General features: G+C 43.7%; 1 protein-coding gene across 4 annotated transcripts in view; it reads right to left on the bottom strand.

Annotated features, from left to right (window-relative positions):
* Positions 1 to 17294, bottom strand: part of PAM (peptidylglycine alpha-amidating monooxygenase) — a 1252349-nt gene that overhangs the window by 823265 nt on the left and 411790 nt on the right. For all 4 annotated transcript variants that reach the window (XM_078675446.1, XM_078675447.1, XM_078675444.1 and 1 more), the window contains exons 3-4: positions 9490 to 10031; positions 3231 to 3351 (exon numbers count right to left, since the gene is read on the bottom strand). In XM_078675446.1, the coding sequence (XP_078531572.1) occupies positions 3231 to 3351; positions 9490 to 9581 (213 nt within the window). In that variant the 5' untranslated portion in view covers positions 9582 to 10031. The remainder of the gene's footprint in view (positions 1 to 3230; positions 3352 to 9489; positions 10032 to 17294) is intronic.

Here is a 17294-nt window from a genome sequence, read left to right as displayed (position 1 = left end):
ACGAATTAAATTAATAATGCGTGTAAATCCCAAACTCTGACATGGGTGAAAAATATTTCAACCACTTACCGAAAGAGAACCAGTAGGTAAGGTTGTACAAAAAAAATATGAAGCATGATGCCAGGAGACATAGGCTTGCGCTCTACTACATATATTTCTCTTTTTTATTGAGATTTTCAACAAATAATAAAGGGACTGACTTGCATAGTTTGTGGTAGCGTCCCGACCATGTAAAGTAATCTATTATATCCATAATCAACATTGTGATATTCAGTGTACAGGAAGCTCGTAGTCTCGAATCTGAGCCTATTATCACAGAGGATGTACAAACATGGGCAGTCCATAATGTCATTAGGAAAACAATGAAATCCTATCAACAGCACAGATAAAGCCAATGAAAGTGGTGAACACCAGGAAAACACACAAGCACCACCAACTATGTTAACATTTGAACTCCTGAAAACTCTCTGAGACTTGATTCAGTGAATACATACAATCCAGCACAACTGTGTGCTACTCATGCACTATTAGACAAACTACCCTCACCAAGCGCCATTCCTGAATATTCATTCAAACAATATCTCATGTCTAAGAACCAAAGAATCTGTGTGCATGGTGTCATTTTTAGAACAGAAGCTTCCAGTTCCTGGTAGGATCATTCAGAGGATGGTAAATTCTAGGACATTTTGTGAACTTATGTTACCCTGGTTACTGGTGGCCAGGGTGGGATTGGTAAGGCGGACACTCGGGCAATGGACATGGGGCGGGTATCGAAGTTCCAGCTGTGGGCTGCTTATTTGGCAGCCTGTGGGGCCGATTTGGGCTGTGTCTGGTGTGTTCAGATGTCCCCAGTGAGGTCCTGAGTGGCCTTCCTGGAGGTAGATGGGCGTCCAGTACCTCCCTTTCATCCACGGGCAGAGGTGTCACTCCCTTTCTCTTGCTGGGCCGGCCAATTAATGTGTGCATACTGAGTGGGGGCATGGGGCCTGAGCTGAAGTAGCCTCAGTTTTTTCAGGTGTTTATAGAACTTCGCTGAAGCAGTGTTTTGAGGAAAGGCAATTTGCAAATGTGGGCCACTTTTTTTTGCGTGCCAGGGCCTATTTCTAATCCCAATCCAACCCTGCTGGTGGCCACCAATGCGCCATTTTATATATATATTACGTGTCACAGAGGGCTGGCTGGAAAACAAAATCGGTCCTAGCAAAAATGTTGATCTAGACTAAATGGGGTCATAGTGGCTTTCACAGGTGTGTAATGGAGGCCCTGAAAACCGCCAACACGCCTGAAACCCACATAGGGGATGCCAGAGGGGCAGAATAGCCCCTGCAAGGAAGACAGGCTCTTTTTGTCCCCGTATATATGAAACGGAGCTCCACCCTACATATCAGACCTTGTACATGTTCCCAGTATTTAACAGAAGCTGCTATCTGCAACAGTGAGTCATCATCTGCGGCAGCCTGACAACAGCAGCCCTCTCCCTCACAAGCCTCAGAGCCCTTCAGAGAGAAAGTGCTATCTTTTAATGACACGCATAAATCCCGCCTCGGTGCCTGACTGTATCAAAGGAAATTAATCACGGAGTCTTGCGCTTAATGAAACACCCTGAAAATATGACAGCGACGGATGCGAGCATCTTACGTGCATCTTACAGACATTTTGTCTCGGCGAGGGGCTGGCATTTCAGCCTCCGAGACAGTGAGCCTGCCTGCACTGATCCTAGACACAGGCAGAGAGAGAGGAGAGGGGGCCACGCGGAGCAGACACAAAATAAAGCAACCCTCCTCCGGCTCATTGAACTTTGGAGCAGAAGCCCCCATTTGTGCAGAAACGAGAGTTTGCACCCGAGTCGGGGTTTCAACAGGTGCCGTTATGCCACACCTTTTCTCCAGCAGAAATGTTGGCCAGTGGTATTACCGTGGTTGTTATCCACCACTTCAAAGAGTGATGCTCGGAATAGGAAGGTGTACCACTACCACACCTAATAAGCGCTCGCTCCTAACTTCAGGCAATACTCGTGTCAGGCGTTTTAGGCATAGACAACGCGGCTCAGGCCCAGGGCCCCTGCCTTTCTGGGGCCCCTGACAGAGCCACTTCTGGTCTGCAGTGTCTTGCCCTCGTGGCCTTGACTAATTCTAAAATATATCGTTTTAAATCCCCTTTTCCTTTCATTTACTTGTAATGTGGGTTATGTGTGTGTGTCTACAACAAACAGTTTGCTGAGAAATGTTTCATTCAACTTCCATTAACAAAGTTTCTGTTAGATCAAAACAGGACCTCAAAATGCGAAATCGGACGGTGTAGCAAAGATGATTTGCAGCAATATTAGTGAGCTGCTGTGTTACAATATTGAAGACATCGCTATCCCTGAATATTCGATGTAAACACATTTAAAATGTGGACAACAAGTGTGCCTGTTCACTGTCAGTGGAGGGCATGAAAATGCTGAAACTGTTTCATAAATTCAAAGCTGTTCTCTACATTTGGGCCAGAGCCCCCCAAACTCTTAGATGTCCCTGACTCGTGTGTCCACTGGTGCAGTGTAACTACCGGAAGCCCTGCTGCACGTGGGATGGGCAAACTGTAGAAGTGTTGCACATAATGACGAAACAAACGACGGGCAAGCCCCTGCCATGCCGGGGATTCATATGAATATATAGGAGCTCATTAATGACGATTAACCGTCCCTGCGGGGAAGGATTTTAGTTTATTAAAGATAATTGCTTCTTGCTTACTCCATTATGCATTGCAGTGATTATGATGATTATTTCTTTGGATTTACAAAATTATTCAGCTCTTCATCGCTACTAATGCGGAAACTTCTGGAAAGTGGAATTGTAAATAAACGAAGCATGCTTCAGAAGCTTTCGGGCTTAATTTGATCCGGTTTGTTGCTCCGCTCGTTAAAAAGTGGAGTGCGCGGCCCACTGGTGTGGCGCCGCGGCCAGGGCGACTGACGCTGGAATCTGGGGACCACGGTTCGATCCCCGGCTCCGGCGGCAGGTTAGCCCAGCACCATGTGACTCTGGGCAATAGCTCGCTTAATCTTCCCGACGGCCCCCCAGCGCCTAGAGACCCTTACGGGTGATTGTGCGCTTTACAAATGTGGACTTTACTGCCGGCTCAGGGCGCCTCTAACTACGTGGTATTATTCGGTTGCCTGTGGCTGCTTTCGATTACAGTGTAAAGCTAAATTGGGTTACAGATAACAGATTCATTCATTACTTTCTCACCTCTGCTGGAGTCACCCCAGGCATCCGGATATCCAGTGAAAATTCTGGCGAGTCTGACAGTATGGGTTGCTTGGGGGAGCCGAGACACTCATTCGAGAGATACCTGGAATTGTCATTATACCTTCAAAGACATAAGGAAAAGCAGCAGGATTAGAATACACTTCAAATGAACACACACAGAGCCAGAGATGCTGTTGGGTTTAGATAGTTGCTGTGACTAGAATTGTTACTATGCACCCTTTCCCTTAGTTACCTGTTCCCTGCTGCTCAGCAGGTGTGGATGTGATGATGTGGAATGCAGAAGTGCTTGGTGAGGTAATGGAAGCTAGAGTGCCTGGTATGGTTGAGAGGGAGTCAGCTGGAGAGTGTGGGCTGAGCAGCAAGGAAGCTGCTACTGGTGGGCCTGAACTACTTATCTGCTAATAATCCTGTAACTAAATCTTAATAAACGTTATTCTACAATCTACCCTATGGCTACCTGGGCTTCCTTCCATTACAGTAGACTTTATTTGTTCTATGTTTTTTTCATAATTTGTTGTCTGTACTAAAAATGTCTCAAAAATGACTCCTTATGCTTGAAATGCAAGGGGGTCATTGAGTGGCATAACAAGGGTGCTATGGGTCCTAATGCAAGCAAGAACAATGGGGCCCCAACCCACTGGCTGAGCAGTCAAAGTCATCCATAATGGGAGTGCAGTGGGCCCTTAAAGTCTCTTAGTCCAGGGGTTACCGCACTAATAACCTCTCCACTCCTGGGGTAACCAGCAGACACATTTAATTTGGGGTGGGTAGTAGACAAGCGCATTAATACAGAAACAATTTGAGACAAAATTAACGTCCGTGTTTGAGTCTAGAGGGTATTGTTCTATTTTAATGAGATGTTTTAAGCTATGACTAACCCCCACATCGATCTCACCACCCACCGCATAAGGCAGTTGCTTCCTGAGATGAAAGAGGGTTACAGAGGGCCGGAAGTGACACTAAGCAGGGAGAAACAAGAGTCACTTGGGTGGGACGGATGTGGCTGAGGCGCATAAAGCAAAGTGGGCGGGGACTGGTTAGCCATACAAAGTACAACACAGTGGTTAGGGTTGCACAGGATCTGGGATGGAGAACAGAACAGGTAGTGAGAGGGATAAAAAGCTGAAAGGCGCAGCTAGGAGAGAAAATGTCTAAGCCCACCGCGCAGAGGGCAGGAAAGTTGGCCAGGCCGGGCCTTATATCGAGAGGACACATGGTGAGAAATGGAGCATTGTGATAGTGGAGATGGTTACAGGGACAGAATAGGGACATAGTGACCAGGATGTAGAGGAGCGGGGAATGTGGAGAGGCAAAGGTAAAGTTCAGTGTTTGAGGCAAGTCTCAGATGAGAGGTGTCGCCTCAGGGAATGCTCTGCCTCGCTTTTCATATGAAGTGACTGAATGTCTTCATCATTCAACATGCCTAAACCTATGGGATGCAGCCACTGGACCTCTGGCCTAATAGGATGGTTTCTGGATATTTGTTTTCATATATATATTACATTTGGGCATAAATTCAGGCAACTGATGCCTAATGCCTAGGAAAAAACTTATTGGCTAGGCAAATACATTTTGGCTTGGCTAAATGCTGCCTATCCAATAGGTATGTTTCTATGTTTACAGTCATCACATTTTGTGAATTGAGGAATAGTAAAGAGGTAATTCTAGTTCAGCCCGCAGAACCTCTGATCCTTGGCCGAGGCTGCCAAAACCGATTTTCTAATTAACATTGTTGGAACTTTCATAGTTTAATTGAGCTTATACTTTTTTTCTACCAGAGGTCTCTCTTCTGCTGTACTTAATTGTCTTATTATGTTGTGTAATGATACGGTAAGTTATGCTAGATATATACTGCGCACGGCTGGCCCTGACGCAGTATCCCAGAGCATCAAATAAAGAACAATGGGAGAGGCCAATCCCCCTGTATTCGTGCAGCGATTGTTTTCCTATTGTAGGCACACTACTCCTGAAAGTGTTCTTGCTTGTAATAATATATTTAAGTGAGTAGAGGCACCGCATCAGGACCTACATGTCCAGTGGTGGAGAGGCAGCACACCTACCTGCTGTGCTCCGCAGAAAGTAGTGGAAGCAGCGTACACACCAGCCTATGCACCTGCCTCAGCATCTGCTGCTAAAGCCAGGGTAACTAGCCCTTTTAGATAAGATAGTTGTGCACGCTGAATCAAGGGCCTGCTGTGGTCTGACAAGAGAGGCCAGGGGATATTAAAGAAGCTGCGTGCTATGGCCCATTTATTACAGAGGGCCTTTTAGAGCTCTTGTGTACCAGAAAGAGTTCTTGTGACTGTTCGGTGTGTTATACTTATAAGGGTATGCCAACTCACCTATGAGATCCATGACCTTACAAAGGTGCACATCAACTGGTCGTGAGCCTCTCTTTTGACATGGACCTCCTCCGTGATTTGTAATATCCTCATGATGCACAGGTGAGGGCACATTATCCAATATATTTTTGCATCTGTGGCGACGTATTGGTATACTACATTGGAACAGGCCTTTAACAAGTCAACTCCCAAGCGTGGCAGTGCACAGATGAGGACATGCCAAAAAACACTACATTCATCTGGGCGACTGAAAAAAATGGAAACTGCAAACCACAAGCATTTCCCACTGTCTCTCTTGTTCAGTTGTTTGAGATTTAAGATGCTATTTCTAAGCTGTTGCACAAGAACTGTACCATTCTGCAGCTGTACTGGCAGTTCTCAAAGGATTTGTATTGCTCTGTTCCCTGTTGTGAATCTACTCTCTCCCTGGCAGAACTCCACGATTCACATAGTTGGACCTGTGGACGTGTCACCTAGAGTTCAGGAGGACAACAGTACATTATTATGATTTACTGACCCTGTAGCACATAAACATCTACATATACCTACTATGCATTATTCACAAGTGGCTGTGACAAACATCTTCACCGCTATTTAACCCTTTCAAGGAAGCACCCCGAAGTCTCTCCACTCAATGCACCACGACGTGCAGACTGGAGGCAGTCATGGGCCAGAGACTGTATCTAGAATCAGAAGCTGCAGGCGGGGTATTTTCTCCTTGCCTTTCTTTTCATGGCTGCTGAGAAGCCAAACGAAAATAAGACTCAAATTCAGACATATCCTAAGGATTTGGGCAGCAAGTATTTATTTGTTGCTTGCCACTGGCACATTTCTGAAATGTTGGTTGCCTATGAATCCCTAAAAAACGGAACTACCTTTCTTGGAATAGAGATAGGGCACCTCCATTAAAAACAAAACCGACCAGCACCAGTCTGTGACTGCACAGGCAACCCGTGAAGTGAGGTCAGGCATCAGAATGGGACATCATAGGCATTTGTGTGTAATCTGGAAATAAAGGCTGTCTTGTATCACTCTCTAGAAGCAGCCATTATCTTATGAAAGAGCAAACAAGGCCCGCAGGGGGGATGCCTGTGGAAGAATTTACATACGTTTGTGGTACTGCGATAGTCTATTAAAACCCTATCACTGTGACCCATTAATAACTAAAGGGAATGTTTTTGCATGTTTCTGGTGAGTGGTGAATGAGTGCCAAACAAGCAGCGGGTGGTGGAGAAAGGCATGCAAACAGGTAGGAGCGAGGCCTGAAGAAAGGCGACTTGCGACAACACTCAAAAGAACCTTTTTCACTGTCGGATGACAGAAAGCCTGGTACAACTTTCTGGCACAGCTGATGGATACAAAAACTCAAAAATAACTTCCAAAAGGCCTGGACCAGAATGATGAGAAAATATATGTTGTGCAAGCAGGGGACAAGATAAGCACAGCTTGAGTTGGTGAACAAAGAATCAAAATGGAAATTGGGTGAATGCGTGGCCACAGAGGACTTTATCAGCTATCAAATTTTACATACTGTGGTTTATTAGAAATGTCACACAACAGACTGTGTACCTGTTTAAAACGTTGATGAACCTTTCACAAGATCACATCAGTGAAGACTTTACACCAAAGTCTGGAGAGGCTCATCTCTTTTTAGAAGAAAGTATACAAAAACTTTGAAATCCCAGTGATGTCAATGATTTCTAGATCCTGGATTTCCCCCCAAAAATTCCAGGGTCCTGTGTATAAAGGGCCATCCAGAATCCTGGCACGCCTTATAATTTGAATACGGTTTCAGAAAAGTCTTAATTCTGCATGCTATATATGCAGATTTACAACCACAAAGATGTTCACCTTTTTTGGGACTCACAAAAATCACTTGTTTGCAAGGTAATCTGCATAGGTCAGATGTCCATGCGTACTCCTTTTCGTACATGTATGCTATGGCAGACCCTGCGTATGATTGCCTGTGTCCACTATATGATACGAAATGTGCATTTGCAAATGTATATATTTTTTTCAAAATGAAAATAGTTTTCTCTGACAAAAGGCCTCATACCATGCGTTTCCTTGTAATCCCGGAAAAAGAGTCACTCCTGAATTTACTGTGAGCAATTTTATACACGTTTCCTGCGTGGGAAAGGCTGTGAAGATTCTTCTTGAAAATACACAGACTTATGAGTTTGCAGGGGTTTTGAACAGTTGGAATGGCCATTACCTCTAAGCCACCTTTCCTCTCTAAACGACTCCAACTAGTACTGCAGAATAATTGTTGTCTTGGTGGTTTTTCCACAATGCTAAATTTAGAGAAAAATGATGGGTGGAATGTCAGAATTAATCTCAGCTACTGGGAATTACACAGGGCTGCTTTTAAAGTCGATCATTTTTTGCCCAGTGTGACATTCGAAACAAGAACCATCCTCTTGCAAGTGTGGCTTGGTCCTGCCATCAGAACTGTCAGCCGACTCAGAACGGGAAACAAACACCTCCTTAATGCTAAACTCAATTTGCTGGCACGAGCTACCTCAAACCCTGTTTCGTTAATCAGACTTTGGAGCTGCACAAACATAGGGCACTGTTTTTGAACACCTAAATATGATTTTGGTGTGCATTAAGTCGTACGGCTTTAGGCTTACCTTGTAAAAGTATGTGTGTATGTTTAAATCGGCAAGACATACTCTAATGACCCAACACCAGTAGACTAGAGACTAGTCCCCCAGGCCTGGACGCTAAATACCATATTTAATATCAAATGTCACAATGGCAAGTGAAACCAGCAGACAACACACAAGCAACTGATGCCAACACTGGGGTAATCATTCACCCAGAGGCTGGGAAAGGCACAGAGGCCTCAGCACTCCTTGAACTGCAAACTGACTGTCGATTACCAGAGGTGTTTGTGGTTAGTAAATTGGGATTGATCTAAAGGTGCCAGTTATAATAAACCTCTCGAACTACCCTAGCAGCGCAAGAATCCCGAAAGCCTCTGTGGGTGCTGGAGAGATGGAGCAATTACACAGCATATCCTCCAGCACGTACATAATTACTTTGTTTCCAAGTTACCATTAAAGAGGAAAACGACATATGCTGTGAACAACAACAACGTGGTGCCAGTTTATAACTGTGGAGTGTTCCAGGGCATCGCTCTACAAGATATGTATGCATGTATGTTATATATGTCCTTTAGTGTCAAAGAACGGTGAACTGGACAGCTGTGCGTATACTTAGTAATGTCATCAGGAGAGTTCACCACAAGTGCATGGATTCCAGGGGGGAGACCTCTCCATCTAATGAGCGCGCGCGAGCGAGATCTTTAGAGCAGCAAGCTGTCATGATGCAAACAATATGCTATTTTTCAGTAAAGGTCGGGTTGGAACGCGCATTTTAACATTTCATTTGCCAAGCATTCCAACATTAATTACAAAATGCTGACCAATTAATCTAAGAAAAAGTAATAAGAGCAAAAAGAGAAAGGGAGGATAAGGGAGAAATGGGGAGCAAGGAGGAGAGGAGAAAGAAAGAAAGCAAGAAAGTGGGAGAGAAATAACTAAAAGAAAGAGAAAGAGGCAACGAGAAGAAAGGAAGAGAGAGCGAGAAGAAAGGAAGAGGAAAGGAGTGGAAGAAAAGAAAGAAAGAGGGAAGGAGGGAGGGAAGGAGAAAGCGGGAAGGAAAGGGGGATATTATAAGTGAGGAAAGAAAAAATAAGAAGTAAAAGGAAACAGCTGGAAAGAATGAGAACGCAAAAGAAATGAATAAAGAAAAGGAAGAGCGCAAGAGTAGCGTAAGGAATGAGCAGGGGAAGGTGGAGATAAGGAAGAAACGAACGAGGAAAGGAAGGAAGCGCATCCAGCGTGCACTGACAACAAGAGCGCCAGCAGGGCGCGCCATCAGAAACCCACCTCTTGAAGACTGACAGCGGGCTCCGGAAGCCCCAGCAGCTGCTCTGCGAGAGCAGACAGAATATGAGCAGGCTGCTAACGAGGGTCGCCATGTCCAGCCTGCTGTCCCCGGCCCGGCCCGGGCGAGGGAGCGCGGAGAGGGCGGCGGGCGGCGGGGGGCGCTGGGCTCTGATCCCCACACTCAGGCGGCGGCATCCATTCAGCGCTTGATTAGCGCGCGCGCGGCGGGCCCCCTACGGCCGCGGACAAGCCATCCGTCTCCTCCTCGCGCGACGCGCGCCAAATCCGGGAGGTGGGCAATCACCACAGAGCGGAGCCGCTATTATTAGCCCCAATGAACCTTTCCGGAGAATCCTCCTGCGCCGCGCACTTTGGTCCAGCGGGGTGGGCTCAGTGGCCGAGTCCCGGCGCCCCTTCCTCCTCCTCCTTGTGGTGGCGTGTGCCCAGATGTGGCGCCCGGACCCGCTGGCACTTATGGCTCAGTCCTCAGTCCTCCGAGCCGGTGTGAGCGCGCGGAGCCCACGTCTGCCTCCATTCAGAACCTGCAAAAATAGAAGCAGATAATGGATGACTAACACATTACAGCATTACTCCCTCAGCAAATCCCCGCCGAGGCTTTTTAATACATTAGTTCTTTCAGGAGCCTTAGCCCAGCCCCGGGAAGAGTGCACACAGTCTGTTGATCTTCACACTTTGTCTCTCTCTCTCCCACCCACACACACACTTCCCCCACACTGCCTAGCTCTCCCTCCTCAGACGCACATGCTTGCAGCTCTCTCCCTCCCCCCGTCCATCAATGGGAGGACGTTCGATCATTAAAAATACATAAAAAGACGCGTCCCATTTCGGCATTGCACGTTAGCAAAGTTATTCAAATGAAAAACGGATAACTGGCGTGCCAAGAAAAGGGGAAGGGGGAGCCCTGCAGCCCCCCCCCCCTCCCAGGACAATACGCGTGTGTCGTGTGTACACTGCTAATCAGGGAGCGCGGCATCATGGAAAGAAATGAGTTTTAAAATGGGACAGTAGGTGGCCTTTAAGTGATGCTGTCAGAAAAGAGGGATTTACAATGAGTTTTCCATATACATTTCACACAGCACGACGCACGTAAATAATTGAGGGAACCCCACCCATCCTTGAAACGTAAATATAACCTATAAAAGACACGCTAGTAGGAGAGGCGATGCACGCAACAGGGAATATGCCATTATTTTTCAAAGGTTAAGTTTGTAATTCACACTAATTGGACAATACAAATTGCCCCCTATATATCAAACGTCCTGCGCTTCGCTTTGCTTTCAGTGAAATCCTTTAAGGAACATGGCCTCTTGCCAAACAGCGCTAACCAGTCGCTCAGCATCATGACAATCGGGATTGTCCCAGAATCAACTAGAACTTTCAGTTTTGAGGATTTTATTCATTTCTACCTCTTTAAGTCATCCCTACCATTTCCCTTAATTAATTATGCTCCGTTGCCGTCTTCAAATAGTTCTCTAAAGCATCAAAATATTCCTTGAACAAAAAAGGTAATAGGTCAAACAATAAACAATCTGTTGAAACCGCACACATTCCCTTCTAAGTAGAAAATGGAATAGGCTTCCAAATACTTAACGTCACTGGCTAACCCTAATACCCAGCCCAATTAGTAGCGCAGAAAACTACACTTGGAAAGACCTAGATTTGCACAATACTTATTGCGAAAGTAAAGTGCTGTGCTTCCGTGCTGGGGGTGTCTGGATTGTGAGTCTGAGAAGCTTAAATCTCTTTTGTGGTTTGCTTCACATAATGCTGCTTCGGGATTCCTTTTAGTTACTGAACATTTGTACATAGGTAAGAAGCAGTTAGTAGGCGGGAAACAAAGGTTACAGCCACAAACACCGGAATTCTGTGCGTGCGGTGTTTTCTGCATATGTGTGGACATGCTGCTTTTGAATTTTAATCCATCATCTGCTGAATAATCAGCAGATTTTAACAAAACAAAATTGTTTCTAGCTCAAATGGATCAAAAGATACTGAAACAGCGGTGTAACAATGCTGCAGCACAATAGAATACCAGTGCAAAAGTTGACTGGTTATCTTTCAGTTGCTTATTACTATATCAGATACTAATTAGGTAAAACATTCGCCCAGATAATGTTTGTGAAAAAAAGTAAAATTAAGTAGCAATACTATCTAAAAATGTGCCCCATTAGGTTGCATACGTTGCCTTTTCTCGCCACATAATTTGCTCAATCCTGCCACATAATTTGGCTTTCCCCTGCTGTTTAATGTCAGTGGCCCTGGTTACAGTAAACATATTGTGCTGCTGAACTCCCAAAAGTTTATACACAGATCGGAACCCTTGACAGTAGGGTATGGAACTAAGCTTCACTGTTGTGGCCCTTGCTTGCAGGCCAGACAGTGGCAACAAAACAATTGTAAGATTAGCCCGAAAATGACTATAGTAAGGGGAAAAAAAAGATTATTAGGAATGCATCATTTACTTACAGGTGCTTTGCTGCAGGATGGAAAGTAGTGTATAACTCCTTCACATGTGCAATTAAGCAAATCGTTCATAGGAATAGGTTTATTAATGTCAATTCGAATCGGTTTTCCCTCAATAATTTAGTATACGAGGGGAGACATTTGTAAATGTGTCAATTGCACATGTATGTAAATACGTGGTGAACCATATGCTAATGGGACTGCATTTATTTCTATTACTTCTTTGGCTCTCATTATGAGTGATGGAATTACACCCAGAGCCATAACTTTGGGTGACATTCCACCACTCACAATTCCAAGTTTCTCTGGGCCCGGAACTATCAGATCCACAAACTCCGGGCCCAATAACTCTGGACCTCTCTTTCATGCTGCAGATGCCGGGGATGCGTGCAGCAGAACAGCCTAACCCTCTCCCAGCAACTGATGTAGTACCTTTGGAGCAGACAATGCACCCCCAGGCAGGCTGAAGCCAGCCCTGATTCCTTTACCCCTCTGGCCCTCATGCTAAAAGGTTTTACTTGCTCTGAAATCTGAGCTGGGGAAAAAGTCCAGTAGTTCCCTCCCCAGATTCGAGGAAAATTGTCTGGAAAAGTGCCTGTTAATAGTAAGTCCATTCAGTGATTTCCCATTCCTAGGCAAAAACTTGTAATCACCAGAACACGGTGAGGGGATTCCAGCCAGAATTGGAGATTCCGGTCCACCTGGTAGACACACTCCTAATATTATCATAGCCTTAGCAAGGGCCTTTATAGTGCCCTAGGTACCAAAGTCATAACTCTATACCAATATACCAACGTCTGAAAGAACGTGTCTGTATGGCTCAATTCTGCGTGAATCAGCTTCTGTCTGTTTGTAAACACGATGAGCCTGTTCATTGCAGATGGAAGACTAAGGGGACCAGCTTGACTGCACAAGGGTCCATCTACACTCACTTCTCAGACTTGTAATGTTTCCCCTCAAGGAACCTCCTACAGGACATTCTACATGTCATACTTTTAAATACCATGCACCCTACCTTACGGGCTTTAAGGCCTACAAACGGGTGACTTAATATGTAAAAGAAAGGGACTGACCGTATTTTGACATGTGGAATTACACTTTTTAAACTGCTCCAGTCAGGCTGCAATGGTAGTCCTGAAGTCCCGTGTGCAGTGCCACTGTAGTGGATGGCACAATAAGCGCTGCAGTCTGCTAGTGTCATTTGTCTTGCAGGAAATGAGTACACCTTGTACCACATCCTAGGGATTTATAAGTAAGTTAAATATGCCAATTAGTAGTAAACCAATCCAGCCATATTAAAAAGTGGAGCAAAGGCACTTCACTACTGGTTAGCAGGGACGAAGTGCACACAGTTCTACAGCCAGCAAAACAGATCGGGCACACATCTGGTGTGGTACACAACACAAAACTACGGTCACTTCCTATAGGCCACAAAGAATAAACAAAAAAGGAGACATATTTGACCCATTGAGAACATCACATGCAGGTGACTGAGCTGTCAACCAGGAATTTGCAAGAGTGATCTGCTTGGTCTGGCAGTCAAAAAGTTCAACATTATGGTCAAGTTATCAGATTGTAATGCTATCAGTGTTATGCCAATATTTAGAACACATTGTATTGCTACCACATCAGTTCGTCTTCAGGTATTTAAGAAGTGCTAGGATTTTTTTCTTCTCATTTTTTACCACCATATGCCCTCAACATGCAGAGTTTTTGGACTGCTGATCATGACTGACAACATACCTGCACACTAGAAGATCATACCAGTTTGGGTCGCCAATCAGATTTGATGGGCCTCGTCAAGTCTTTCAAAATCTTGAAAGGCTGAACTTTAGCTCAAGAACCAATACAATGTACTTAATTAAGGCAATTTTTTAAAATGTATCGGAGATTCAGTGCCACTGGTTCTCAAAACATGGTGTAAGGAAATATTTTCTGAAGACAGCTGGGAGTGAATCTATTTATTCTCCAACCACAGAGATGACCAGTACCACCATAGAATGGCGTGGAGGATGTTTATTCCACTCCAAGGGAAAACGTCACAAAAGAAGAAGCTTATTTTTATTTAATGCATTTATTTATTTATTTTCTCCAATAGTATAACAAGAAAGAAAAACGACAAATCAATGGCTATGTTATACTACATTCAAATATGAAGATAGATTTAAAACAGAATATACTGAAGTACAACTAAACAGAACATAACACCCAAGTGGATGTCTCTAATAATTCAGATATGCCACGGAGAACCTCAAGTGGCTTACGGCCCCTCCACTGTGTTACATGCGTTATCTCATTTCAGTACCTCTTTACTTTCTAAATTTGTGTAGTCTTTTTGGACTCTATAAGTAATACAGCCTAGGTAAAGTGAAGTATGTCCCCATGTTGCATGCCACAAATTGTTCCATATCCTCAAGCTTTCATATGATAGTGCCTAATCACCAAAGGTATTACTGTACAAGTCTAAATGAATGTTGATTTAACTCCTCCTTTAACAAGGACTATCTGGTATGCAATTTAACATCTTCAAACGGTCTGCCAACGTTTCTGGTGCCCGGATACAAAGGACATTCTACTTACATAAACTCTGGGGCCAATAGTTAAACACATTTTTGTGATGTTGGGAATAAATTATGCAATAGTTCAGATGAACATTGTCTCTTACTACAGCTCTGGTCTTTATCCACTCTTGGCTCGTCATTCCTTGGCAAGAAGTACTTCTAGATGTGGTCCAACATGTGTACTTGGTCAGTGAGTCACTAGAGCAATTGTTTACATCCAGCCAATACCATCAACTTTGTGAGCCATTCCTCAGGTGATGGGACATTTAGTGTTTTCCATCGTCTCAGGATACAAAGTTTGACAACTGCTAATGACGTCCCAATCCAACTTCTCCATTGGATCCTCATGCCAACTATATCGGATATATCGAGTAGGAAAGTATGTCTCAGCATACATTCAAAATTATAGCCACACTCTTCTTTAAATGTTTGATAGATGCAGACAGGACCATCATATGTGTTTAATGTCACAGTCGTCTCTGTACATCTCCAGCAGCTCACAGCTGCTCATGTTTGCTGCTTTCAATTTTAGCGGTGACCAGTGCCATTCATGCATGATTTTGTTTTAGCTAAATTTGAGTCTAGATTCTCTCAAATCTCTGTTATATAGCTCTAAAAGTGATTTCCAAGCTTTGTTTTCGATTTCTGTACCAAGCACATAACTGGTACTTTTTGAGAACAACTTTGCCATAATGGCATCATACAGCCCTGACACTGCTCGTCTGCATTGGCACCAAGTTTGTAAATATTTCCAGATCGGTGATCTCAGTAGGTAGAATCAAAGGGTCTGAATATACTTCTGCGAGACTTGCATAAGATATATATATATATATTCACTGCAAAAACCATAGGTTAGAGACCATATATAGTTAGCTGGACATTTTATTGACATAAAACCAATGAAATTCCATATATAGTTAGTTGCACTAACTATATATCGCGCACCCGCAATCCACTGCTGATGATGTCACATATTACATCATTCATGACATGGTCAGTGACATCACTGATGACATCACTGATGACATCTCAAATGACATCACTGATGACATCACTGATAACAACATCCAGTGATTTTTTGTTTCTATAAAGTTTAAATATGTCTTACATATTGAAGAATGAGTGGATGTGTAAGTGTCTGGACGAAGGATTTAGTAGGTGCATGACTGACTGTATGAGTGAGTGATTAAATGTGTCTCACTGAGTGCATGGGTTAGTGACTAAACTGTCTTAATTTGTGCATCATTATGTCTGTTGTTCTGTAAACTGCTGCATGTGTTGATCAGTAGCTATATGAGTAACTATATGGGTTATTGATTGATTGCCCAAGTATTTGTATGGGAGACTGAGTGTGTGTGTGGCTAGCTGGGAGGTGTGTGACTCTGTGCAGATCAATCTGTACTTGTATCAATGATTGTATAAGAAGGTAAGTATGTGTTAGTATATGTTTAAAAATGTAAGGTGCTCTATGTTTAACTGTATAGACAAGAAAATGGAAGTCTCATTGATTCTTTACAGGACTGACTAGGTGTGTGAGTAACTCCATGGATGAGTGGCAGACTGTGAGTGTCTGTATAGGTTTATGAGTGCATATGATAGTGTTGTAAAGATGAGTGATTGTATGTATGAATGATTGTATGGGTGAATGAGTGAAGGTGTGTGTAGACGTAGCAATCAGTGAGTGCGTATGTAGTAACTAGTATTGGTGTGTCAATGGTTTCAAAAATTATACTCTTTTTAACACTGGGTGAAACAGAGGTTATATTAAAATGTGAGGAGATGCATTGTATTGTCACATGAATGATATCATCAGTGATGTGGTCATTGATGTCAAATGAGATGTCATCAGTGATGTCATCAGTGATGTCATTTGAGATGTCATCAGTGATGTCATCAGTGATGTCACTGACCATGTCATGAATGATGTAATATGTGACATCATCAGCAGTGGATTGCGGGTGCGCGATATATAGTTAGTGCAACTAACTATATATGGAATTTCATTGGTTTTATGTCAATAAAATGTCCAGCTAACTATATATGGTCTCTAACCTATGGTTTTTGCAGTGAATTTTCAAGGTTTTGTAAATGCTAATTCCTAACTATATATGGTCTATAACCTATGGTTTTTTCAGTGAATTTTCAAGGTTTTGTAAATGCTAATTCCTAACTATATATGGTCTATAACCTATGGTTTTATTGGTGAAAACCTTTATGCATTTGCCAAAACCTGACCTGTTAATTGTGCACTGTGGAGGTAATGACTTGGGCACTTTGACTGGTGTAGGTCTGGAAATGCTTTTAAAGGACACCTTTGAGCAATTAATGGCACTTTTTCCTCAGACTGCCTTGGTATATTCAAATATATGCCAAAGACAGAAATGGAGGTGGTCAAACCAATTTTGTCCACAAATTGAGAAGTCGAGGAAGCATGTAAACAAATCTGTTTCAGCTTACATGAGAGACCATGGAATGGGCTCCCTGTACAACAATAACTTGCGTTACTACATGCAAGATATCTACAGAGGAGATGGAGTTCACTTCTCAGATGAGGGCAACAGAGTTTTCACTCTGAATTTAAGAATGTGCATTGGTACCTACTTATAAGTACCTAAATGTACCATAAACCCAAAAGCTCTTCTCAGAGCTACCCTACATCTAATCACTCACAATTATTATTTTACTCTAACTTTTTTCACTAATTTTCAACAAAGTACGCTCCCTGGGGCGCTACCCGGTACGCGTACCGGGAGCTAACCT

Source organism: Lissotriton helveticus, chromosome 2_1 (genome assembly GCF_964261635.1).
Source record: "Lissotriton helveticus chromosome 2_1, aLisHel1.1, whole genome shotgun sequence".
Taxonomy (NCBI): Eukaryota; Metazoa; Chordata; class Amphibia; order Caudata; family Salamandridae; genus Lissotriton; species Lissotriton helveticus.
Note: the sequence above shows the minus strand (reverse complement) of the source record. Positions and strands in the feature narration are given on the sequence as shown.